Genomic DNA, 26135 nt, shown 5'->3' with positions numbered 1-26135 from the left:
CAAAATCAGTATCAGTATAGAAAAATAATAATTTTTAAAAATGCAATAAAATTGATGTTACACCAGTATGTTCATAATTTTTTGGTGTGCATAGGGGGGTGGGCTGTGTGCCTAACATATGCAGAAACCCATTAGCACACTTCCAAACTACTGAAAAACCTACATGAGCAGAGTTGTTGTTGTTTTCATAAGTGCAGTGAGCAAGTTTGATTTCTAAACTGAAATTCTTTACTGAAAGACTGTAAATGTGCTCGTATCTTGCATACTAGCCAAATCAACGTGTCAATTGTAGGAATCAACCGGTGCAGATTTCCTTTTTTTTTTAAACTTTGACCTAAGCTTCCCCAACAGATCATGTTCTGGACTTATTACATGCAGATAGCACCCTCTAGTGGTAGTTAGTGTATAGCAGTGTTAGTATACTGCAATAGGTCATTTGACCTTGTTCCTGTTTTAACCCGGAAGTAGTATTCCAGAAAGAACCTACTGAGTTATGGAGAATCTCCCATGAGGGATTCTCAAATCCTGTGTCATCTCATCTTATATGCTGGGCAGGACGCAATGTCTGCGAGTATCTTTGTTTGTTAACATGATAGCAACTTTGTCAGTGTAGTATTTGACAATACTTTGTTTATAAGAAGTTATTAGCTACAGAAGTTTAGCTCAAGTGCTATTTAGTTATACAATTAGTCTATTCTATTGTTATAAATATGTTTATATCTTATGTAACATCTAATGTATAGTACTCAGTTCTATGTACAAAACATACTTTGTCTTTGTTTAGTTTCACAAATTTGTTCAAGTAAAGCTTCAAAACAGCAAACCCGCTTGTCAAGGAATTATTTGAATGAGTGTTTAGCTGGCTGGATAACTAGATAGGAGCACGTCTAGCGAGACCAGTACAGTTCAGTTGCCCAAGGTAGTATGCAAATGAGTCACAAGTTCCATCTGTAAGTCCAAGAAGTCCATTCCATATTTTGATTGTTTTTCATCTGAAGACAAACTTCCTGATAATCAGCCCTGGATTTGTCTTCCTTTTGTCCTATGGATATGGTTTAGCTTGACGTTGTGCTCCTGAGGTTCACTCTTAAGTTAAGTTGTTGCATATGGTACACTGCTGATGCTGTAGTATTTCAGTTTTTATTGTTTCATTCATCACTCCCCCCCCCCCCCCATTCACCACCTCACCCCCTACATCTTGAAATACTTCACATGTGAATGGCTCTTTGGAATGCAGTGACTGTTTTTATGTATATTTTAGGCATATGCAGCAACCATTCTGCACCAATGTCCCAGGTAGGTCTAGTAAAAACTTAATTAAGAGGGGAGTTCACCTGCGATTCAGGTGGACTTTAAAAATCCCATGGCACTATTCAAAAATGAACACTGAGTTCTTCCAGTATCCTGGCCAACATTCTTCCCCAAATCAATACCACTGAAAAACAAATTAACTAGTCAGTCATTCACCTTGTTATTTATGGGACCTTGTTGTGCGCAACACAATTGTTGCATTTGCCTACATAACAGTCACTGCACTCAAAGTCATTCAATGGGCCGGATATTCCGATCCCTACAGGTACAAGCTGTGTACACACCCATAGGGACATCAGAAATGCCGGTTTCAGGCATGCATTTATTATTTTAAAATACTTTTTAAAAAGTTAAGTTTATTTTTAGCCTTGTAAAAAACTTTAATTATTTTTTTCAAAAAATTTAATTTTTGTTTAAAATATTTAATTTGTCATTTCAACTAATTTTTAAAATGTTAATTGGATAATGTTCCAAAGATATCTGCACTAAATCTATTTTAAACAGCTATTAATAATTATCGGTAGACTAACAAATCAGGTCACCGAGACCCTGTTAAGTGTAATGTTGAGCTGCTGCATGTTTGCCTTCCCTAACTGTTGCACACTTTGTTCAGTCGCTTTTACCATTAAGAGCTCGAGAGGGAATTCCTGTGGTCTCTCGTGCCATTCACAAAGATTTGCAGAAGATCATCTGTGAAGCAGACGGAATTCCCTCCATTTAAATTTTTTTTTTTTAATTTATTTAATGTTTTAAAGTGGTTTTGGGGTGATCTCCATTCATATATATTTGACAGGTCTATCTTTGATTGGCTCCCCATGGCCCACGTGATCACAGGGACACTTGTGAACCGCATGCGCCTCTGAGATACGTGGGCCCAGCGCACTTGGAGTTTGGAGAGGCCCAGTATCGGAACTATACGCACCTCAGGAGCCCTCAGGTAAGTGCGTAGATTTTTTACAGATCGGAGGCCTCCGCATGCGGGAAGACTCCGATCAGAAAATACGGCCCAATGTGTGTGTGAAACAATTTGAGACATTGGAGAGGTGTGATGTGGCACTATATAATTACAAGTCTTTTTTTTCTTTCTTTTGAAAGTAATTCTTTTTTTTCCTTCAGCTACTTGCTTCTGCTTCCTGTGGATTAACTTTTTTTGTTGACATGTTGTTCCGATGTTTCTTTTGCCTACACTCACTTGGTGGTCTCTCCTGTGTTTGAAAATGCACATTTATTACCAGCTTTCTTATTTTGGGGAAATGTTATTTATGAGTCAGTTCTTCTTCTCACTTCTCTTATGGATGTTACAGTACTTATTGCTAGGAATCTTGGCACTTGCCTACTTCTTTTAGTGTCTGTAAGAGATCACCTTCCCCTACCCGCCCACTCTGCTTTGGACATTATTTTTGATGAGTTTTAATTCACTGTGTACCTACTGCATTCAAATTTATCTGGTTAATTGTTTCCAAAATGTTCTTGGCATTAGGTCCTGTAATCTTTCCCCCATCAGCTTCTGAATTTTTGCTTTCTTGTAGACGTTATTTCTTACGAATACATGTGGCAAGAAAAAGAAACACTCCAGTATAATAGGAAGCAACTGAAGCTCAAAGGCAATTGTTTACATCCCAACCACATAAAGCATTCCTATTCCAAACTGATAATTATGTTCGAACGAGGCACAGAGAAAAACCATCCCACTGTAAATAACACAGCCTAATGATTAAGGAAAATATCAGCACTCTTGATAGGTTAATTCATCTCATTAGAGAAAGTCCATTTAACCGACGCATTCCCCTTCCCCAACCCTCTCCCCCCTTGTGATGCATCCACTTTCATTATACTGCTGGTGAGTTCACTTTCCGATGCAGCAACTGTTTTCTTTTTTCCACCCTCTTCTGAAGCCACGATTTCTTGCTGAGGTAGTTTCACAGGCAGCCTCCAGTACTTCACTCAAGTACACTTTCTTCATGTGAGCCTGGTCAGTGATTGTCAGCAGGGAATATCACAGCTGAACTACACACACTTTTCAAGCAGGAGCCACAGAACATTGATCAGGAAGGGGAACCCTGGCTGCTTTTCCTTTCCCTACGGTTGCTTGATGGAGCTGTGATGCGCTATCAATTACTCATAAAAGACTGAGAGTTAGAAGAGTAACTAAAGGCTTTTATTAACAACAGAATGGAGGTCTGCCTCGAGTGGTCGACCGGTCCAGGATACCAAGGGCTGGGGAGCAGTCACCTTTATACTAGGACCTGTGGGAGGAGTCAGCCGAGGCATGTCCAGGCATGTACACAGTGGAATACAAACAGGACAAACAGGAATACAAACAGTGGTTTACCACATTCACCCCTTGTTTAAAATTGAGTCCGGCGGGGTGAAGTGTATTAAAAGTTAGTGTATTGGAGTCTCTCCGGAGGTCTTGTCTGCCGCTGTGATCGGCGTGGCGACGGCAGGGGTAGTGAAGCTTCCGGCGTCGAGTCCAGCGTAGGCTGTGGCACAGGCGTGTCGTCCTCGTAGATGTCGAGCGGGTCGCGGGGCCCAGGCCTGCCGTCTGCTGGGGCTGGATATCGGATCGTGGGGGGGGGGGGGGTGGTAGTGGGTTACTGTGGTCCCCGAGGGTGCAAGGTCTCTTATGGAGACTGTGTCCTCCCGCCCGTCCGGGTATGCGATGTAAGCATACTGGGGGTTGGCGTGGAGGAGGTCGACCCTCTCGACCAGGGGGTCCGTTTTATGGGTCCTCACGTGTCTTCTCAGTAGGACCGGCCCTGGGGACGTCAGCCATGGCGGTAGCGATGTCCCTGATGTGGACTTCCTTGGGAAGACAAACATTTTCTCATGAGGGGTGGCGTTAGTGGCAGTGCAGAGCAGTGACCGAATAGAGTGGAGCGCATCGGGGAGCACATCCTGCCAGCGGGAGGTTGGAAGGCCCCTAGACTTTAAGGCTAGCAGGACGGCCTTCCAAACTGTCGCATTTTCTCTTTCCACCTGTCCGTTCCCCCGGGGGTTGTAACTGGTGGTCCTGCTTGTGGCAATACCCCTAGTTAGCAGGTACTGACGGAGTTCGTCGCTCATAAACGATGAGCCCCGGTCGCTATGGATATAGCTGGGGAAGCCGAACAGGGTGAAGAGGTTGTTCAGACATTTAATGGCCGTGGCACTGGTCATGTCCGGGCAGGGGAAGGCGAACGGGAAACGGGAGTACTCATCAATAATATTGAGGAAGTACACATTGCGGTCGGAGGAGGGGAGAGGCCCTTTAAAATCAACGCTCAGGCGCTCGAAGGGGCGAGTGGCTTTTATCAGGTGGGCCCTGTCTGGTCTATAAAAGTGTGGTTTGCACTCAGCGCAGACTTGGCAGTTCCTGGTCATGGTCCTGACCTCCTCAATAGAGTAAGGCAGGTTGCGGGCCTTGATGAGGTGGAAGAACCTGGTGACCCCCGGGTGGCAGAGGTCATTGTGGAGGACCCGTAGTCTATCGATCTGCACGCTGGCGCAGGTGCCACGCGATAGCGCATCCGGGGGGTCATTTAGCTTCCCGGGCCGGTACAAGATCTCGTAGTTGTAGGTGGAAAGTTCGATTCTCCACCTCAAGATCTTGTCATTTTTGATTTTGCCCCTCTGCTTGTTGTTAAACATAAAAGCAACTGAACGCTGGTCAGTGAGCAGGGTAAATAGTTTTCCGGCCAGGTAGTGCCTCCAATGACGCACAGCCTCCACAATCGCCTGGGCCTCCTTCTCAACAGCGGAGTGTCTGGTCTCCGGGCCTTGGAGGGTTCGTGAAAAGGCCACGGGTCTCCCCGCCTGATTGAGGGTAGCGGCCAGGGCAAAGTCGGACGCGTCGCTTTCCACCTGGAAGGGGATGGATTCGTCCACTGCGTGCATGGTGGCTTTGGCAATGTCCTCCTTGATACGGTGGAAGGCTAAGCGGGCCTCTGCCGTCAAGGGAAAAGAGGTGGACTTGATCAGCGGACGGGCCTTGTCCGCATAGTAGGGGACCCACTGGGCGTAATAGGAGAAAAACCCTAGGCACCTCTTCAGGGCCTTGAGGCAGTGGGGCAGTGGAAGTTCCATAAGGGGACGCATCCGGTCGGGGTCGGGGCCGATGACTCCGTGTTCCACAACACAGCCAAGGATGGCGAGTCGGTTTGTGCGGAATATGCACTTCTCCTTGTTATATGTCAGGTTTAGGAGTTGGGCGGTGCGGAGGAATTTTTCGAGGTTTGCGTCATGGTCCTGCAAGTCACGGCCGCAGATGGTCACATTGTCCAAATATGGGAAAGTGGCCTGCAACGCATTTTGATCTACCATCCGGTCCATCTCCCTTTGGAAGATGGAGACCCCGTTGGTGACGCCAAAGGGAACCCTAAGGAAGTGATAGAGGCGGCCGTTTGCCTCAAAGGCAGTGTACTGGCGGTCCTCAGGGCGGATGGGGAGCTGGTGGTACGCTGATTTCAGGTCAATGGTCGAGAAGACGCGGTACTGCGCGATCTGGTTGACCATATCAGCTATACGGGGGAGTGGGTAGGCGTCCAGCAGGGTGTAGCGATTTATTGTCTGGCTGTAGTCGATGACCAGGCGCTGCTTCTCGCTGGTCTTAACGACCACAACCTGGGCTCGCCAGGGGCTGGTGCTGCCCTCAATAATCCCTTCTTTCAGGAGCCGCTCCACTTCGGTTTTAATGAAAACCCTGTCCCCGGCACTGTATCGCCTGCTCTTTGTGGCGATGGGCTTACAGTCGGGGGTGAGGTTAGCAAACAGTGGTGGGGGGGTGACTCTGAGTGTGGAGAGGTTGCACCTGGTGCGCGGCGGGCAATTTGGAAGCTGCTGGCTGCGGACTGTGAGTGGGGGTAGGGGTCCACCGTACGCCATCGTAACACTTTTAAGGTGGCACTGAAAATCTAACCCCAGCAGGACGGCAGCGCAGAGGTCAGGCAGGACCAGAAGTTTAAAATGATCGTACACGGTCCCGTCTACTACGAGTGTCACCACGCAGTAGCCGCCGATGTCCGCCGACTGGGACTCGGAGGCCATAGAAATCCGCTGTTGCGCAGGCAGGACTGGGAGAGAGCAACGCCGCACCGTGTCGGGGTGGATGAAGCTCTCCGTGCTCCCAGAGTCAAAAAGGCAGATTGTATCGTGACCATTTACCTTAATGTCCATTGTGGAACTGGCCAGTTGGTGCGGTCTCGCTTGGTCCAGTGTAACGGATGCCAGCGTAGGGGTCGGTGTGTCGCTGCGGGTATCAGATGAGGCGGTGTCGGGGGCCTGCTGCGTCCCGGCTGTCGTCCAAGATGGCGGCGTCCATGATCCCCATGTGGCTGGAGGCGTCCAAAATGGCTGCTGTACCGGTGATTCGCACACGGCCGGGGAGGTCGAAAATGGCGGCCCGCATGGCCCACACGCGGCGCTGCTGGGGTTCGGGGTGGCTTTGGCCCTGCAGATGCTAGCGTAGTGTCCCTTCTTCCCGCAGCCCGAGCAGATCGCGTTTTTCGCCGGGCAGCGCGCTCTGGGGTGTTTTGCCTGGCCACAGAAGTAGCATTTCTGGCCTTGGGGCACTGCTGTCTGGCCTTGGGACACTGCTGCGGTAGTTGGGCCGTTGTTGGGGTGTGGCTGGGGTGGCACGGCGCTATGAGGCGGTCCTACCGTGTCCCAGGCTGTCATTCCCCGCGGCGTCCACGGTGCAGAGGAGTAGGCATCCATGCCCTGGTAGGCTGCATCCAACGATAGTGCGAGTTCAGAGGCCTTGTTGAGGTCGAGGTTACTCGCTCCAACAGTCGCTGTCGTGTGTAATTGGATCTGTGGCCCGCTACAAAAGCGTCCCGGATAAGTTCCTCTGTGTACACGGCGGCCTTTACATCCTTACAACCACAGGCCCGGCCAAGCACAGACAGTGCCTGAAGGTATTCCACGGTCGATTCCCCAGGTTGTTGTTTACGACTCCCCAGGAGGTGCCTGGCGTACACTTCGTTCACTGGGCGCGTGTACTTGTCTTTGAGGAGCTTGATAGCATCCGCGTACGAGGTCGCGTCTTGGATGACCGAGTACACTCGGTGGTTCACTTTGGAGGTCAGGACATCCAGTTTGTCCTCGTCCGATTTGACTGCTTCGGAGGCGGTCAGGAATTTTTCGAAACACTTAAGCCAGTGAGTAAACTTGGTGGATGAGTCCGCCTCCCGATGATCTAAGTCCAGGCATGCTGGTGTGAGGATCTTCTCCATTATAAAAATGTTGTTAATAAAATTGATGCGCTATCAATTACTCATAAAAGACTGAGAGTTAGAAGAGTAACTAAAGGCTTTTATTAACAACAGAATGGAGGTCTGCCTCGAGTGGTCGACCGGTCCAGGATACCAAGGGCTGGGGAGCAGTCACCTTTATACTAGGACCTGTGGGAGGAGTCAGCCGAGGCATGTCCAGGCATGTACACAGTGGAATACAAACAGGACAAACAGGAATACAAACAGTGGTTTACCACAAGCTGTCATTGCAGCTTTGGTTTTCTGTACCTCTTACAATCTTAAGGTTTTGTTGGTGCTATTGCAAGAGAGGGTGAACGCCACCTTCTTTAGCAACTATTGGCTATAGCGTAACATTACCCAGGCAAACTATCTAAATGAAAAATAAGCTAAGATCTTCAGAGTTTGGTTACTCAAACTTCACTTTGCTTTTCTCTCCCTGGCATAGATTTGAGAGTCTGTTTGCTAGAGAACTGTAACAGCAGAATGAGTAAAGTCAGGATCAGAAATTTAAAAAATGGTAGACATTCATTTCAAGCCTACAAACTCTCCAGCAATCAGCAGGAATGCCCTGAATGAAACTATGACCTCCCCCGCCCGCCCCCCCCCCCCATCCCCCTCAGAATCATAATCTCGTGCCTTCATGCAATGCACCAATAAATCCCAGCTTCTCTTGTTGGAGGGTGACAGAAAAATCAAAAGAGCCCTACGTGAGCCAGCCTAACTCAGTATTCATATGACTAGTCAAAGCCTTCTATTCACAAGGAAGGCCATTAGGCTCATCCTAGCTCATCCATCCAGAAAGAACGTACAGTCCTAGCATATTCCAGAGCTTTTACCTACACAATTCTATCTGAAACTTCACTCCACATGTTGGCCATCCTGTACAAAGAACTTCTTGACATCCATCCTAAAGTTGTCTGATGTTCATTTAAACCCGTGTCCCCTTGATCTACTGCAATGATTTAAATTACTATCTGATTTACTTTTATGATATCCCTTCTCAGTCAACTCTTGTGCCACGGGAGATCTGCTAGTGATTAAGAAAATTTAGGGGATCCAGTAACCAGATAGCGGATGTTTAAATGTCAGCTTTTAAATTGGGCATTTCCTACTCTCACAGCTTCACCTTAAATCGCAAAAAGAGCAAAGCAGGGGGTGGTTTCAGTGGCCAGGCTACATATAGAAACTCAAATGAGGTCTACTCCTAGCTTTCAGTTGTTGGCTATCCAGTTTTCAACATCTGAATATGTAGCTTAGATATCAGCTAGAACGGATGTCCATCATCCTGCTTTCAGTTGCAGAATTAAATTACTTACTATAATACCCACATACAAGGTAAGTCATGCAACAAGAGCATCAGAACTCCCCCTCCCCAACCACCAAAAATTCCACCCAGAAACTTCCATGTGTTTTTGCAAGATGACACATCTAGACACAAAAGGCATCAAGGGGTATGGGGAGAGAGCGGGAATATGGTATCGAGATAGAGGATCAGCCATGATCATATTGAATGGTGGAGCAGGCTCGAAGGGCCGAATGGCCTACTCCTGCTCCTATTTTTCTATGTTCCTAGAGCGTCAACATTACAAAGCCTCTCTCCACCAAAACATTCATCTTCATGTTGGCTGCTGCACAAAAATACATTTCTCACTTCAATCAGCTGGTCCTTTCCTGATCATCAATTTTGTATGCTTGTACAGTATTACTATTTTCCCCAATCCTGTCCTCCTCACATCTAATGTTAAATGACAAGCACAGATCTATAGAATTAGAATCACTGATCTATAGAATTATAATATGCTTATGTTGTTACCATTATTCTTATTCTAAGATTCATCTTAATATCCCTTACTCAGTTTTATCCAGTTATAAATGCAAGAGTTAAATCACAAATAATTACAGGTTTTAATCTTATTTTCCCAGCCCCTTGATTAGCCTTTACCACTTTCTCTTCTTCCGTTTTGTTTTTCTTTTCTTCCCTTTTTTCTTATGCCATATTCTTTAAAACAAAAAGCAGGCAGAAACATGATTAAAAGTCCAGGAAGCTGTGGCAGGTAAATGATCATTCACACGGGAACGCTATTACCCAATAGCACTGAGATAGGTACCACCGCTTATTCCTAATCAAAGAATTGTGGATTTTTATAACTTCAATGCAAAATAAAATCCCAAAATTTCTATTGCTATGTATATTTCAACTTTCCTTCCCCGATTTCCCCAAAGCCACAGCTCCCTCTTTTATTGAATCAGTCTTCTTCTTTTCCCACTATTCCTTCCCGCTTTGTGTCAGCTGTGGCTCAGTGGGTAGCGCACTCGCCTCGGAGTCAGAAGGTTGTGGGTTTAAGTTCCACTCCAGAGACTTGAGCAAAAAATCTAGGCTGGCACTCCAGTGCAGTATTGAGGGAGCGCTGCACTGTCGGAATCGCCGTCTGCTCTCTCAGGTGGACGTAAAAGAGCCCATGGCACTATTTCGAAGAAGAGCAGGGGAGTTATCCCCAGTGTCCTAGCCAATATTTATCCCTCAATCAACATAACAAAAACAGATTATCTGGTCATTATCACTTTGCTGTTTGTGGGAGCTTGCTGTGCGCAAATTGGCTGCCACGTTTCCCACATTACAATAGTGACTACACTCCAAAAGTACTTCATTGGCTGTAAAGTGCTTTGCGATGTCCGCTGGTTTTGAAAGGCACTATATAAATGCAAGTCTTTCTTTTTCTTTCTTTCACTCCTGAAGCTATTGACTCCTTGTTGGGATATAATTCCAAGAGAACTTCCAGTATCTTGTGCAAAAGATTTCGTGTGCAAGATTACACAGTGAGCATAGACAGACTATTGATCTGCAGGGAGCATCATAACTGAACTGGATTCCACATTCATGCACATCTCTAGCAGGGGTCACTGGAGAGTGATGAGGAGTGAGAACTTCAGCCATTTTTTGCCCTCACTAACCCAGAGGCCTAGATCCTAGCTTTACCCTCCCTAACCCAGAGGCTCTGGTACCAACTATAATAGCCCCGCTGATATCTGACACCGAGATTAACTAACTCAACACAGACCAGACCATCAATCCCAAGTTCTTAGTCATAGAGTCAGAGTTATACAGCATGGATAGAGGCCCTTCGGCCCATCGTGTCCACGCCGGCCATCACGCCCTGCCTAATCTAATCCCATATTCCAGCATTTGGTCCGTAGCCTTGTATGCTATGGCATTTCAAGTGCTCATCCAAATGCTTCTTGAATGTTGTGAGGGTTCCAGCCTCCACAACCCTTTCGGGCAGTGAGTTCCAGACTCCAACCACCCTCTGGGTGAAAAAGTTCTCTCTCAAATCCCCTCTAAACCTCCCGCCCTTTACCTTGAATCTATGCCCCCTAGTTATTGACCCTTCTACTAAGGGAAAAAGCTCCTTAGTGTCCATCCTATCTATGCCCCTCATAATTTTGTACACCTCAATCACGTCCCCCCTCAGCCTCCTCTGCTCCAAGGAAAACAAACCCAATCTGCCCAGTCTCTCTTCATAGCTGAAGCGTTCCAGCCCTGGTAGCATCCTGGTGAATCTCCTCTGCACCCTCTCCAAAGCTATCACATCCTTCCTACAGTGTGACGACCAGAACTGCACACAGTATTCCAGCTGTGGCCTAACCAGTGTTTTATACAGCTCCATCATAACCTCCTTGCTCTTATATTCTATGCCTCGGCTAATGAAGGCAAGTATCCCATATGCCTTTTTTACCACCTTATCCACCTGTTCCGCCGCCTTCAGGGATCTGTGTACTTGCACACCCAGATCCCTCTGACCCTCCGTCTTGCCTAGGGTCTTACCATTCATGGTGTATTCCCTTGCCTTGTTAGTCCCCCCAAAGTGCATCACCTCGCACTTTTCCGGGTTAAATTCCATTTGCCACTGTTCCGCCCATCTGACCAACCCATCGATATCGTCCTGCAGACTGAGACTACCCTCCTCGCTATTTACCACCCTACCAATTTTTGTATCATCCGCGAACTTACTGATCATACCTTTTACATTCATATCCAAGTCATTAATATAGACCACAAACAGCAAGGGACCCAGCACCGATCCCTGTGGTACCCCACTGGCCACAGGCTTCCAGTCACAAAAACAACCTTCGACCATCACCCTCTGCCTTCTGCCACTAAGCCAGTTTTTTATCCAACGTGCCAAGGCACCCTGGATTCCATGGGCTCTTACCTTCTTGACCAGTCTCCTGTGCGGGACTTTATCGAAGGCCTTACTGAAATCCATGTATACCACATCCACTGCGTTGCCCTCATCCACACACCTAGTCACCCCCTCAAAAAATTCAGTCAAATTAGTCAGACATGATCTTCCCTTGACAAAGCCATGTTGACTATCCCTGATTAATCCTTGCCTCTCCAAGTGGAGACTGATTTTGTCCCTCAGAATCTTTTCCAATAATTTTCCCACCACTGATGTTAGGCTCACTGGCCTGTAGTTCCCCGGTTTTTCCCTACTCCCCTTCTTGAATAATGGAACTACATTAGCGGTTCTCCAGTCCTCTGGCACATCCCCTGTGGCCAGAGAGGTTCTGAATATGTGTGTTAGAGCCCCCGCAATCTCTTCCTTTGCCTCACACAGCAGCCTGGGATACATTTCGTCCGGGCCTGGGGATTTATCCATTTTTAGGCCTGCTAAAACCGCCAATACCTCCTCCCTCTCGATGTTAATGTGTTCGAGCATATCACAGTCCCCCCCACCCTATTTCTATGTCTACATCGTCCTTCTCCATAGTGAAAACAGATGCAAAAAATTCATTTAGAACCCCTCCTACATCTTCCGGCTCCACACAGATTGCCACTTTTGTCCCTAATGGGCCCTATTTTTTCCCTAGTTATCCTCTTACCCTTAATCTATCTATATATATAAAGCGGCTCTTCTGTCTGTCCCGATGTGTCTGTCTGTCTGTTCTCTATACGTTTGAAAGTTACAGAGCGTACCGACGCGCGCGTCGCCTCAAAAGAAAGCTTGCGATTCCGGACCGGTCATAGGCGTATTTACGTTTCGGCCGGACAAAAATCCCGCCCACGGTATCCCAAAAACGTTCAGCGTTCCGCTCATTAGCATCTCATTGGCGACCGTGTGACGTCGAGGTCCACCAATCGGACGGCGGGTTCCTTCCTACAGTTGAGTGTCGAGTGACTCGACCATTGACCAATCCTACGCTTCGGTGACCTGACCGGTCGACCAATCGGTGCGTGTGTGGGCGGGCCTTATCCTTCTGAACCGAGGTGAGTGGCCGCCATCTTGATTTTTCACAATTTTTTCCCCCACACTTTCTGTGTGTTAGGGAACTAAGGGAGATATTTTAATGATGTGTTAGGGAATTAAATTACAATTTAATGGGGGGGGGGGGAGGGAGAGAAGAGAGAGCCTCGGGAAATCGCCGGGGGGGGGGGGGGCCTCGGGAAATCGCCGGGGGGGGGGGGGGGCGAGCCTCGGGAAATCGCGGGGGGCTCGCGCCGCCCGCCCGCCCACAGCGGCCGTCCATCAGCCGCGCGATACGCGGGGGACCTCAGTGCCGGACCTCAGGCGCTAGGCAGGGGGAGGGGCCGGAGAGAGGGACAGAGGGGAGTGGGGGAGGGGAGGGAGGGAGGGAGACAGGAGAGGGGAGGGAGGGAGGGAGGGAGGGGAGAGGAGGGGGAGGGAGGGATAGGACAGGGAGAGGACATGACAGGGAGAGGGGGGACACACAGGGGCAGGGAGACCAAGCGCCCCAAAATTGCCCTCGCAACGCGGGGCTCCCCAGCTAGTATACTTATAAAACATCTTCAGATTTTCCTTTATTTTGCTCGCCAGTGTTATTTCATGGCCCCTCCTTGATCTCCTAATTTCTTTTTTAAGTATCCCCCTGCACTTTTTGTACTCCTCTAGGGCTTCCTCCGTCTTTAGCCTTTTGTATCTGCCAAAAGCCCTCCTTTTTTTTCTAATCCATTCTCGTATATCCCCTGACATCCAAGGTTCCCTGTGGTTTTTGGAACCACCCTTGACCTTTACGGGAACATGTTGCCATTGTATGATCTCAATCTCCCTTCTGAAAGCCTCCCATTGCTCTGATGCGGATTTTCCTACAAGTAGCTGATCCCAGTCCATTTTGGCCAGATCCTGCCTTATCCTATTAAAATCGGCCTTCCCCCAATTTAGAACCTTTATTTCCGGCCCATCCCTGTCCTTTTCCATGACCACCTTAAATCTCACCATATTATGGTCACTGTCACCAAAGTGCTCACCTACTAGCACTTCTTCCACTTGGCCGGCCACATTCCCTAGAATTAGGTCCAGTACCGCCCCCTCTCTTGTAGGACCTTCTACATGCTGGCTCAAAAAGCTCTCCTGGATGCACTTTAAGAATTCTACACCCTCTGTGCCTTTCACACTCTGACTATCCCAGTTAATATTGGGGAAGTTGAAATCCCCCATTATTATTACCCTATTATTTGCACATTTCTCTGAGATTTGCCTACATATCTGTTCCTCTATCTCCCCCTGACTGTTTGGAGGCCTATAGTACACTCCCAGCAAAGTGCTTGCCCCCTTCTTGTTTTTAAGCTCCACCCATATGGCCTCATTAGAAGAACCTGCTAATATGTCATCCCTCCTTACTGCAGTAATTGACTCCTTAATTAATATTGCTACACCTCCTCTCCTTATACCCCCCCCTCTGTCTCGCCTGAAGATTCTGTACCCCGGAATATTGAGCTGCCAGTATTGCCCCTCCCTCAACCATGTCTCCGTGATAGCAACAATATCATACTCCCATGTGTTTATCAACACCTTCAGTTCATCCACCTTATTTGCAAGACTCCTTGCATTAAAATAGATGCCATCCAGCCTTGCCCTTCTATATTTGCCCTGTCTACCAAGCTGACTTGTTTTTTTCTCTATAATTGGCAGCACATCACCCCCTATTTCAGCTCCCCTCTGTATCCCATCCCCCTGCCAAGTTAGTTTAAACCCCCTGGTCTGCATAAGATAAATGTGTGCATTTCAGCATATTATACGACTTGAGAATCTCTTCTATTACAAGATGAAGTTGTATTTGGCTATGCACAATACTATTCATTTCATCAATTCAAAAGGTTATTCCAGTACCTTGATAAGTGAATTGCATCTACTCTTGGGGTCAGTTTTGTTACTGTAATGGGGAACTTTACCAGATACGTAAGTATAAGGAATGACATCCATTACACAAACAGACATTCACAAGCGAGCTCTGTTAACGAATATAGGCCGATGAAGAAAATACAAACCCTGCGATCGGTGTCTTGCAACCGCACAGCATTACTTGTACTTAATCCTAGAACACACCTACCATGCTCTTTGAATGATGTGCATTATCCATGCACTTTATGAGTACAGTCTGCCTTAATAGGTTCTAGAGAAACCATGTGTTGAGAATACACATACAAATGTCGTTAAGACATTGCAGTTGTTGTATGTGGTCTCTTAATCCCATGACATAAGAAGCCTAGAGGCTGGTGCCATTGTGCCAGTTTGTTTGAAAGTACCTAACCAATTACCTCAACCCACCTTCCTTTCCAAAATTTTACTTTGCAGGGCCTGTGAATATACAGGAAACTGTGCGCTATCCGGAAGTTGAATGTCCGGCAACTTTGATCTAACGGCAGAAATCAGCAGCCGTTTTGGTTAGGTTTTTTTTCTGCTTTTCACAGGCAGGCTCTGGAAAGCGTCTTTGTCGCTTAGCAACAGCTTCAGAGGCGCTTCCAAGCTACTGGGCCGAGTGTTTACAAGCTGTTGCTGAGCAACAGTGTTTGCGGTCAGATACTGCGATGAAAAGCTCCTATCTGATGACATTGACGCTGGTCTATCCGGAGCTTTTAAAAAAACGGCAGTAGCTCGGTCCCATGGGTGCCGGATAGCACAAAGTTTCCTGTATATGGGTGGGACTGTGTTGTGGAGGATGCAAATCTTCTGAAGAATGAAAACCCTACAAGAATAGATGACTCGCTATCATGCTCTTACAGTTTGTGAAGGATAAAGAATATCAGAGTAGCACCAATTTAGTAAGGAAAGAAGCCCCGATGTAGGGGCGTAATATTAGCCATTATAAACTGGTCTGCCAAATAGTGTTGTGCTGCAATTCATTCTAGATAGTAACATTTAGGAGGTGTGAGGATTGTTCCACATGGCAGCCTTGAATATGCCATCAGTTGGAACCTAACTGAGATGCCCAGCAATTTGCTGTTTAGTCACTGGTTTGATTGTGGTTCTCGCACCATAATGAATTAATAATTGTTAAAGACTACCTACATTGCTGCAAGTGAAAGACAACAATAACAACTCAGGGCTCTGTCAGCAATTATATATTGGGAATGCTACTCTGGTGCTGACTACGTTTTGGTGCATAAAACAATAGGACAATGATTTCTTGTCTTAAGTGAAACTGAGAAATGATCTTATGTAGACTCCAGATGAGTCCTAAACACTACCCTGTCAGAATGCCAAGTCAAATGGGTCATTAATGTAGCCACAATATGAACCTAAATAAAACTACGTTTTTTTAACTAATGTGCATTCGCACCCGTACGACCAGATTTAGGAACAGCTTCTTTCCCAGGGCTGTCATCCTACTGAACTCCACAAATAAACTCTAAAGCCTGCACATCTGCCAATGCACTTTATTATGGTTATGTTTATGTTAATATATTACAAGCCAAATGTATGTTGAATGTTTAAATGTCTTAATCCAAATGTACACTCTCAGGAGCCGCAAGCCTACATTTCGTTGTACTGCACTTGTGCACTAAATGACAATAAAAGTTGATTTGATTTGAAAAGATGCTGGAGATACTCCAGAATTTCAAGACATCACCAGAGGTAGGAATAACTCATTTAGTAAAATACTATTCCCCCCCCCACTATGTTCTGTTGTAAGATCTATTAGTGGATGTCCTGCAGGAACTAATTAAAGGTATTAGCCATCAGGTACAGGAAGCTGGCTCTGACAGAATAGTCACTGGCCTAGAAATTAGTCTCGGGCAGCGGCGCCAAATGTGCGGTATCAGATCGGAGTTCCACTGACTGCAATAGAGCTGAATATCAGGCGCTGAGCATAATGGGCGGCCAATCCGATACCGCCGCTTTGCGCATGGACCGAGACGAATATCTACGCCAAGGTCTTTCAATAACCAGACCCATCAGCCAAAGTTCAAAACAAATAGGTGATTTCCCCACAACTGTGACAAGAGATATACCTCATATAAAGCAGTGCGATCCTTCCACTGCTCATTGTGAACAAATTAACTCGCCAACAATTTTACAAGTTTAGCTCTAGTCAGGCAGCCATCAGGTCAATCAGGCAGGATTTGTTCACCAAAGGGTTAAGAGTTCACACTCATCACTAAAAGAGATCAGAGCATTTTCTGAAGCCAAAAGCTATCCGTTATTAAAGATCAAATGCAATTGGGAGAGAAATTAGCCAGTGAGTCATTGATGTGGCTGATCTCCTCCACTGCACACTGAAGGGACCCAGTGGCATAAAAAAAAAATCAGGGCTGTGGTGACTTTGAGGGTCTCCGGCAAAGCATGCTCCCCCTAGTCTGGAAGGCAGCAGGAGGTTGCAGAGGTCTGCGACAGCTTGCCTGGAGAAACACAGCATCCTCCTGTACTGGTCCTCAGTTAGGTCCAGGAAGGAGAGTCTTGACCTGTAGACCCTGTGTACTGGGTATGGCATCCTGCATGCATTACACGCCCCGATGTAGTTCACCTCCAAGTCTTCCTCCATCCAGAAGAAAGAATAGCTACCATAATAAGAAACACCTGAGTAAAAGGTGGTAAGACAACAAAAGTGTAGAAGTTGCGATCTGGAAGCTGGAAACACTCCTGGAAATCCAGGCAGCAAAAGATCCTGTGATCTAGTGAGCTGCAGCCGAGAGCCCCCTTCTATAGTCCGGTGAGCTGTGGCCGAGAGCCCCCTTCTATAGTGCTTCAGGGGCTCTCAGCCACCAATCCCGCTAGGTCTTGCTGGCGGGTCCGAGTGCGCAGGGCATCCACAATTTGGAGTTAAAATGCAGTGGGGCCAAGTTATGAAAGCACGACTTTGACCTTTTAGTTAGGACCCTGGTTGCCTGGGACGAGCGCCTGACACGCAGCTACAAAGTCAGCTGAAATGGTGGGGGGTGGCAACGGTGCAGGAAGTGTACAAGGCGGCCACAGACCTGACTTTTACTCCTCACCTGCCCCATTCCCGCCGGGTGGTAGGGGAGGGGTTAACATTGGCCCATTAATGTAACCTACTCTTGTAGAGAAAACAAAGACTGTCCCCCAAACTTTTGGCAAGGAGGTGTAATGCAAAGAACAAGTAACCTTTCGCTGGTGAAAACACTGGTGCAATGGTGCAGATCCTGGGGCTGTGAGGCTGCAGGGGTAGGCCATGTGTGACACTGCCTATGTGCAATGTCATTTCAATATGCATGCTCAGCATATTTCAAACTTTCAGGTACAATCCTACAATGTGAAGGCAACTGCAGCACCCCCATTACTGCCCAGGCGAAGAATTGCTAACTCTGCATCAAACAGAGGAATTTCTGGTCTCTGCACCTGGTGGTGCATTCATCCACTTGGTCAGAGAAAGCCTCAGTTTTCGCTTTTTCTGGCATGGATTCTATGTTTAGAATATGAAACAAGATGATGTCAAATCCCATTTCTGGTGCAGCTGTTCAATTAAACCTGTTAACTTGGCTGGACTGACTAACGCCTGCTTCCAATACGTAGAAAGGATAAGAAGAGAAAACTATAATTACTCTCTACATGATGCTTTGCTGTTGGCACTCTTTCCTAACGGTTATCCTCTTCACTGTTGTGCAGTTCGATGCCTTTGCCATGATAATTCATGCTCATATGGATCTTGTAATCTATGCCAGCTCTACTCAAGCAGTTCCCTCACCGCAGGTATTACTGATGAGTCTCATTTTGCAGCAGTCAATGGTTATTAAAGGTACAATCTACTTGTCAAGATATGCACAACAGCATGCAAAAATTTATAGGTCGAGAAGTCACCAAATATTTTAACTTGAAGCTTGACAGACTATATAGAATGAAACAAGAGACTTTTGTTTGTAAAATGCTCAATAAATTAACTGAATAGGGTATTAGCTAATGGCACAATTGAAATTCAGGATCATTGCAGTGAATCCACTTCAATACACAATGTGGGTTCACCTGTCGCAATATAGGCAAGAGAGCATTTTTAGCAGATTTTCAGTTTTGAGGAAAAATTCCAGCCAGCATGCATTGCTGAATCAACCATCACTACAACGGAAGATCTTCCACTGGCAAAAAAATTCTGAATCAGTGCACAAATAAGACATTCACACATATAACACCACAAATAACAGTTAACTACTGTATTAACAAATTGACCCTTGCACCTATAACCTGAGCCCATTACTTTGATCTCCCTTTTTTATTTCTCTTTTGGCCCATCTCTCCTGTCTCCTGCCCTTCTCGTCACCCAATCATGTCATCTTTTATTTCTCCCTCCGATATGTTGCCCCCCCCCCCCCACCACTACCCCAACCCATCACGACTCCTCTGCCGTCCTACATATCCTGTCACGGTCCCAGGCTAACATCCCCCTTGGATAAGCCCATATCTAACTTCTGTGCCTCTGTGCATTCTCTGAAGGGCCTACTGAGGCATCCACCTTATGAGCAGCAAACCCCCAACTGCCCCATCCTCCTGTCTTGCGGATCTTCCCCATTCAGCTGCCTGCTATGAACTTCTTTCCCATCCCGTTCACCCCACTGCCTTAATCAGAGTCACAAATGACAACGTCTGTGACTGTGGTGCAGAATCCTTCCATTTAGCCTACAATCAGCAGCAACGAAGCCTGGAATAGTCACTCTAATACGGTTTACTGTTAAAACCTTACAGCTGACCCAAAGGTTACAGAGGTGACCAAGACAATGCCCGAGAACGACCTAGTTGCACACTGGTAATACAGTCAGTCTCACAGAATATGCAAAAATATTTAGGTCTGGGAATTACTATAGGCAATATTAGCAGATGAACATTTAACACATTCGGATGGCAATTTTCTGTCTGCTATTTTAACATAGGCACTAACCCAGTCAAAATAATATAAATGTTCATCTTTTATTATCACTAACAGTAATTTCTAAGCTTTAATATCTTGTTGAACTGTTCACAAAAACCCTACAGGGAATTCAGAAGAGATGTGCACTAGAAATCCTCTGTGTCTTCCCTCACAACTCGGCCTGCTACTTTTCCTGTCAGGAGCCTCCCCATCTCCAAGCACAATGGCTCAGACCTCAGTCTAATGGACATGTTGGCTTGTTCAACACTATGCATGACCAGTCAGGATTTTGTTGCAATTCTACATTCCAGTGAAACTTTTATGTTTCTATAAGTAGTAATCTCATTGATACTCGCATGATTGTACTGTGCTTTTTATCAAAACCTTTCTAAAAAGAAACTACAGCTGCATGCACATCACTCAATACCATCAGAACTGGGTTCAAAAAGCAAATAGTACATTCCAACCTCGACATAACACTACAACGCTTTCAGTTAGACCACAAATAGTTCAAACTCAACTGAAGTGACTTTTTTTTTTAAAGTGTGGTTAACCTACTTTTTCTCTTTTCAAGACCCGATAGACCTGCTGGAAATATACAGCAGTTTCATGAGCAATTGACAAAGAGAAAAGGTAGGTTACTGTTTTAGGTAGACACAGTTCATCAGTAAGTTAGAAAAACCCCTTTCAGTCAAAATAAAGTGGGGAAGGGAAAGCACAGGGTAAAGGTCATTTGTCCAACTAAATACCTGTGCTAAGAATATCTGCTATTAGGTTTAATGGCCTTTAGGGCTGGATTTTGTCAATGGAGGCGCGTTGGGGACGGGACTGCTGGTTTTCGGATTTCAGTCCCGCCCCCAGCGACGTCTGACCAACCCACGCTATTTTCCCTTGATTGACCTGGTTAAGCCCGCCCTGTTAACAGGCAGTTAACTGGCTCCAATCCCCTTCCCGCCTCCCGGGAAGATGGCACGGAGACGGGTTGGGAACGGGGTCAGTACCCGCCCCCAGTTTCTGCCATTTTCCCGGCAGCCCTGCCTCCATACCCGCCTCCCCAGGGCTGGGAAAATTCCCCCAAGTGTTTGATGATGCACAATGTCAATCAGACTGTGAAAAGGCATTAGAAAGACAAAGGCAATTAAAGCAGTTTTTTTGATCAATAACACAGTGCTTACTCTCCAACTGAAAGCAGAGATTGTTTCTCATCCTGTTTTGTTCGAGGCCTTCCCAATTTTAACTTCAGTGGAGATGATGGAGTTTTCTGAGCAGCTGGTTGGATAAAATGCGCAAACAGCTCAGTCTGTTTTAAAAGGAATTCAAATCTTTTGGTCCGGTCCATTTTCTATTACGGAGAAAGCAAAAAAATTAAGTTTTCATTTTAAACTTGTTCCTTTGTGTTAAAACAGTTCTTATTTCAATAAGTACGATACAGTGGAACCTCCATTACCTGTGACAATGGAGAAGGCTCCACCCACCCCAGGCCACCCCGAAGATAACCAAGAATCCCCAAAGTTTGGTTTTACACGTGAAGTGCACTTTACCTTAGACACATGAATGGAGACAAGTACAATATTAACAAAAGAATTATTATGTAGTTTTATTCACCAGGAAATGAATACAACTACAGTTTGCTCCTTTTATTTCACAGCAGTTTTTGTTGCTGGAATAAAATTGAATTTCCCAGCAATTCAAATTAAATAAAAGATCAAAGGAGCTATTTGTGCTAAAAAAAATTCTAATTAACAGATAATTCAAATTAAGCAACTTTGAATTAAGAGTATGATTGTAACAAAAGACGATGTGGGGAAATTTTAACCCCCAAAAACAAGTGGGTTTGGTCAGGTGGGAAGTAAAAATGTAAAAAAAAAAACTCCCAACCCGCCTTCTTCCGGTTTTAACAAAGAAAGACGGGACGGGGGCGGGTGACCAACCCACTCTCGGGAGGCGGGCCGTTCCTTTAGGCACTCCCCGATCGCTTCAGGCACTCCCCATCCCCGATCTCTCCATCCCTTCTCTGCACTTCCCGGCTATGGCCTGGTCCCAAAGACCTCTCCGCCCGACAATCAGGTTGCCTGAGGCTGATAAACGGATTTCAAAAATGCTAGTCAGGTCCTGCCGTTAAATTTGGCAGGGCCCGAGGGAAACTCGTTCTTCTCAACCGCAAAAATGCCCCCCCACCATAGCAAATATCGGGGCTGGTATCTCACAAAGATTTTGCCCTGTAAAAATTCTGGCCGATAATTGGGAATAATTGAAAGATAATAGGAGCACAGATAATGGAGGTTTTGCAGTTTCAGATTCTCTCATCAACTCTTACCATTTTCTCTTCGTATTCAGGATCCACATCATTTCCTGGATTTGAGGTCCTCGGAGGCAGTTTAAGTTGCAACGGTAAAACATAGCTCTGAAAGTTGAAAACAAAAATAGAATCAGTCTCAAGGTACTTTTTATTTTAAAATTTCAGTTTCTTCCTTCAAGCTAAAAAGTTTACTAAACTGTTGCAGATATGTTTATACTCCATTGCTCTTCAGTACTTGCAGACAATGATAGCCATAACTGCAAATATTTCACAATGAGCATAGCTGAGTAGCGACCATGAGCAGTTTATAGCCAATATATCATACTCGTGGCTTTGTTATTAGCATTACCAGATTTAGACCAAACGGTTTCTTTTTAGTCTGAAAATTTCGAACAGATAAACCCTGTATTTCTTTTGCATACACGTGCCTTTAACAACATTGTAAATGGTGCCCTCTCCTCAGATACTGTCCTCCTCCTTTCAAAACCACAGTCATCACCCCCCTCCTCAAAACACCCAACCTCAACCCTTCTGTCCTTACAAACTACTGCCCCATCTCCAACCTCCCTTTCCTCTCCAAAGTCCTTGGACGTGTCGTCGCCTCCCAAATCTATTCCTATCTTTTTCTCCAACTCCATTTTTGAATCTCTCCAAATCAGGTTTCAGCCTCGGCCATAGCAGTGTAACGGCTTTAATCAAAGTCACAAATGGCATCCTCTGACCGTGGTGCAATATCCCTCCTCGTCCTTCTTGACCTCGCTGCTGTCCTCCTCCAGCACCTTTTTCCTTCCCTAGTCCAATTCCAGTGTTCCTAATGCTGCTCGAGCTCAATCAGTTAATGCAACAAAGACCAAAAATTGAACCTGGGACCCTCTGGTATATATGACTCAGTGTTGCACTAGACAGTGCCTGTACCTACTAGGCCAATGGGGGAGCTAACAAAGAATATTAATGTGTTGCTTCCGAAACATGTAGAAAAGTGCTACCCATACTCTCTTTATAGTGAAAAGGCAGTATATCAGAATTAGCATAACATTCCAAAGTTTAAATTACAAGATACATTTAACCACAATTTTCTCTGATTAAGAAACAGAAGATAGGAGCAGGAGTTGGCCATTCGGCCCCTCGAGCCTGCTCCGCCATTTAATGAGATCATGGCTGATCATCCAAATTCAGTACCCTGTCCCTGCTTTCTCCCCATATCCCTTGATCCCTTTAGCCTTAAGAAATATATCCAACTCCTTCTTGAATATATTTAATGAATTGGTCTCAACGGCCTTCTGTGGTAGAGAATTCCATAGGTTCACCATTCTCTGGGTGAAGAAATTCCTCCTCATCTCTGTCCTAAATGGCATACCCCTTATCCTTAGACTGTGACCCCTGGTTCTGGACTTCCCCCGCCATCGGGAACATCCTTCCTGCATCTAGTCCTGTTAGAATTTTATAAGTTTCAATGAGATCCCCTGTCATTCTTCTAAACTCCAGCGAATATAAGCCCAATCAACCCAATCTCTCCTCATATGTCATTCCTGCCATCCCAGGTATCAGTCTGGTGAATCTTCGCTGCACTCTCTCCATGGCAAGAACATCCTTCCTCAGATAAGGCGACCAAAACTGCACACAATACTCAAGGTGTGGTCTCACCAAGGCCCTGTACAACTGCAGCAAGACATCCTTGCTCCTGTACTCGAATCCTCCCGCTATGAAGACCAACATACCATTTGCCTTCTTAACCGCCTGCTGCACCTGCATGCTTACCTTCAGCGACTGGTGCACAAGGACACCCAGGTCTTGTTGCACTTCCCCTTCTCCCAATCTATTGCCGTTCAGATAATAATCTGCCTTCCTGTTTTTGCCACCAAAGTGGATAACCTCGCATTTATCCACATTATACTGCATCTGCCCAATCACCCAACCTGTCCAAATCATACTGGAGTTTCTCAGCATCCTCCTCACAGCACACACGCCCACCCAGCTTTGTGTCGTCTGCAAACTTGGAGATATTCCATCTAGTTCTCTCGTCTAGATCATCATTAATATATATTGTGAATAGCTGGGGTCCTAGCACCGATCCCTGCAGTACCCCACTAGTCAATGCCTGCCACTCGGAGAAAGACCCATTTATTCCAACTCTTTGCTACCTGTCTGCCAACAAGTTCTCTATCCAAGTCAGTACCTTACCCCCGTTAATTTCCAACTATGCTAGTAGGAAGCTTAGAAGCAACTGGAATTGCTAATCTTGATCTGAAGTTTAATGCACAGGTTTTTAAACTGGGATTGACTAACTGGGCCATCAGATTTCTATGTGTTTGGCACTTAGGAGTTACCAGCACTTTTTTTTCCCTGTACACTAATAAGAAAAATGTTTTCTGCAATGATAACGAGCGTTTTCCTTTCAGTAGTTAGGACAGGGGTCCCCAACACTGACAATCTTTGTAGAGTCGCACATAGGGAAAAGTTTGAAAGCCAGTGGAGTAGCGTATTTTCACTCGATGATGAAGAACAATTTGTAGTGTTAAGTGACAATTAGTACTGCGTAACGATTTGGAAGAAGTCATGTGTTTATCAGTTCTGTATTAGTGCTTTATGGTGGGACATTAATCCAAAGCTGGCTGCCACCCTCCAGTACTTTGCCCAAGTGACCATTCATTATGTGTGAGCTTTGACAATGAGTGTCAGCAAGCTATTCAACCATGGTGGGGATCACAGCTAACCCCAATCCTATCCTCATCTGACACCCACTTGTACTTTCGAGCAACAGTCACTAGATAGTTATCAGAAGCAAGAACCCTTTATTGATTTTGTTCCTCCCCATCCCAAGTGTAGCACACAAATTGTTGCCCAGGTCGGAATTAACTCAGCACACACCATGGCCTGGATTCCACTCTGGCTGAACCCTGGCATGGCTTCAGGAAGGGGCAGGATCTGTCTGCCCCACTGGCTCCCTGTCCAATTTTCTGGGGTCAAGGTCATTTGAATAAAATTGGTGGGTTTCCTACCTCCATCCTGGAGCCTGCCTTGTGGGGAGGGGCAGGCCTTGCTACAGCATATCAAGGTCAGCTGCCAGAGAGGAATGTATGTTTATTTTTTAATTCCTTTTCTCGGGGTTGAGGATTCAACTCCTTGGGGGCCCATTTAAATTTTAAATCCCCTCTCCGCACACCATTTCAACTGTGCATGCCAGGAACACGCATTCCTAGCACCACCGTTCGAGCACAAATGGCATGAAATAAACTGGATGACGTATTCCCATTATTTGCAGGCCCTCTTTACATGGACATGTTCTACAATGCCTGTCATTTTCAACAGTGGCAGGGGACAGCAAAGAGCTGACAGTCTGCTGGAGTTACACTGGCTCCAAATCCTACCTGGCTTATATACATGTGTATAACCTCAATGTTACTTGTGCAAGGAAAACTTGAAACTGAAAAAATCTTAAGGGAAAAATCTTCAAAAGACAAGCCTTTAATGTAAATCTAAGCAGTGGACATCACTTAAGGGCGCTGAAAAACCATACATGGTACACAGTAACACATGCAGCAAAACTGCTGCAATGAAGATCAACAATCCTTCTATATATTTCTGCATTGTTATACAAGTAAGCATTTCTGAATTCCAGAGGTATCACAGAAGGAAAAAGTGGCATCCAATTTCAGCTCCAAACCCCAATCTGGTTCCATCTAATACAAAGAAAGTTTATGATTTATTTCATGATCGAAGCCAAAATCCTAGGCTAGCCATCCACCCACTCCAAGGAATCCTTCCTTTCAAATGTTCCACATCTGACTCCAAATACCTGGAGTGCAGAACACCAGGAACCTGTAGTCCCTGTACAAAAGCAACAACCCTTGCTAAACTATGAATAATCAGAGAACTTGGCAAATGGAACATACTCACGCTATCCTGGTGGACAATACCAGAACTTTAAAAATAAGCAAACTTGTTCATCACTGCACCTATCCAACTGCTCCTGTCCCACATCACACAAAATAAACTCAGATCTCAGATGGCCAGATTACCTGCTTCCTGTGGAGTGGCCCCATACAAGACTCAAATATCTGCAGTTACACAAACACAAAGCTTCAGTTTTAATTGCTTTTTCTGTTTGAGCCGCTCAGGTTTGTTCCCCAGTGGAGTGTCCTTCCCAGCTGAGATCAGCTAACTCAAATCAGCAAGTCCCAGGGATTGGACTCGAG

At 45.8% G+C, this 26135-nt stretch overlaps 1 protein-coding gene across 7 annotated transcripts in view; it reads right to left on the bottom strand.

The window, feature by feature from the left end:
- Positions 1–26135, bottom strand: part of smarca1 (SNF2 related chromatin remodeling ATPase 1) — a 123358-nt gene that overhangs the window by 75235 nt on the left and 21988 nt on the right. For 5 of the 7 annotated variants that reach the window (XM_085999183.1, XM_085999202.1, XM_085999192.1 and 2 more), the window contains 3 exons: positions 21958–22044; positions 20816–20982; positions 9487–9543 (listed from right to left, as the gene is read on the bottom strand). In XM_085999183.1, the coding sequence (XP_085855309.1) occupies positions 9487–9543; positions 20816–20982; positions 21958–22044 (311 nt within the window). The remainder of the gene's footprint in view (positions 1–9486; positions 9544–20815; positions 20983–21957; positions 22045–26135) is intronic. The other 2 variants (XM_085999216.1, XM_085999225.1) reach the window with 1 other exon arrangement.

Source organism: Somniosus microcephalus, chromosome 1 (assembly GCF_052327205.1).
Source record: "Somniosus microcephalus isolate GS21.2 chromosome 1, FLI_Smic_1.0, whole genome shotgun sequence".
Classification (NCBI taxonomy): Eukaryota; Metazoa; Chordata; class Chondrichthyes; order Squaliformes; family Somniosidae; genus Somniosus; species Somniosus microcephalus.
The sequence above is the reverse complement of the archived record's forward strand: the minus strand, read 5'-3'. Positions and strand labels throughout refer to the sequence as shown.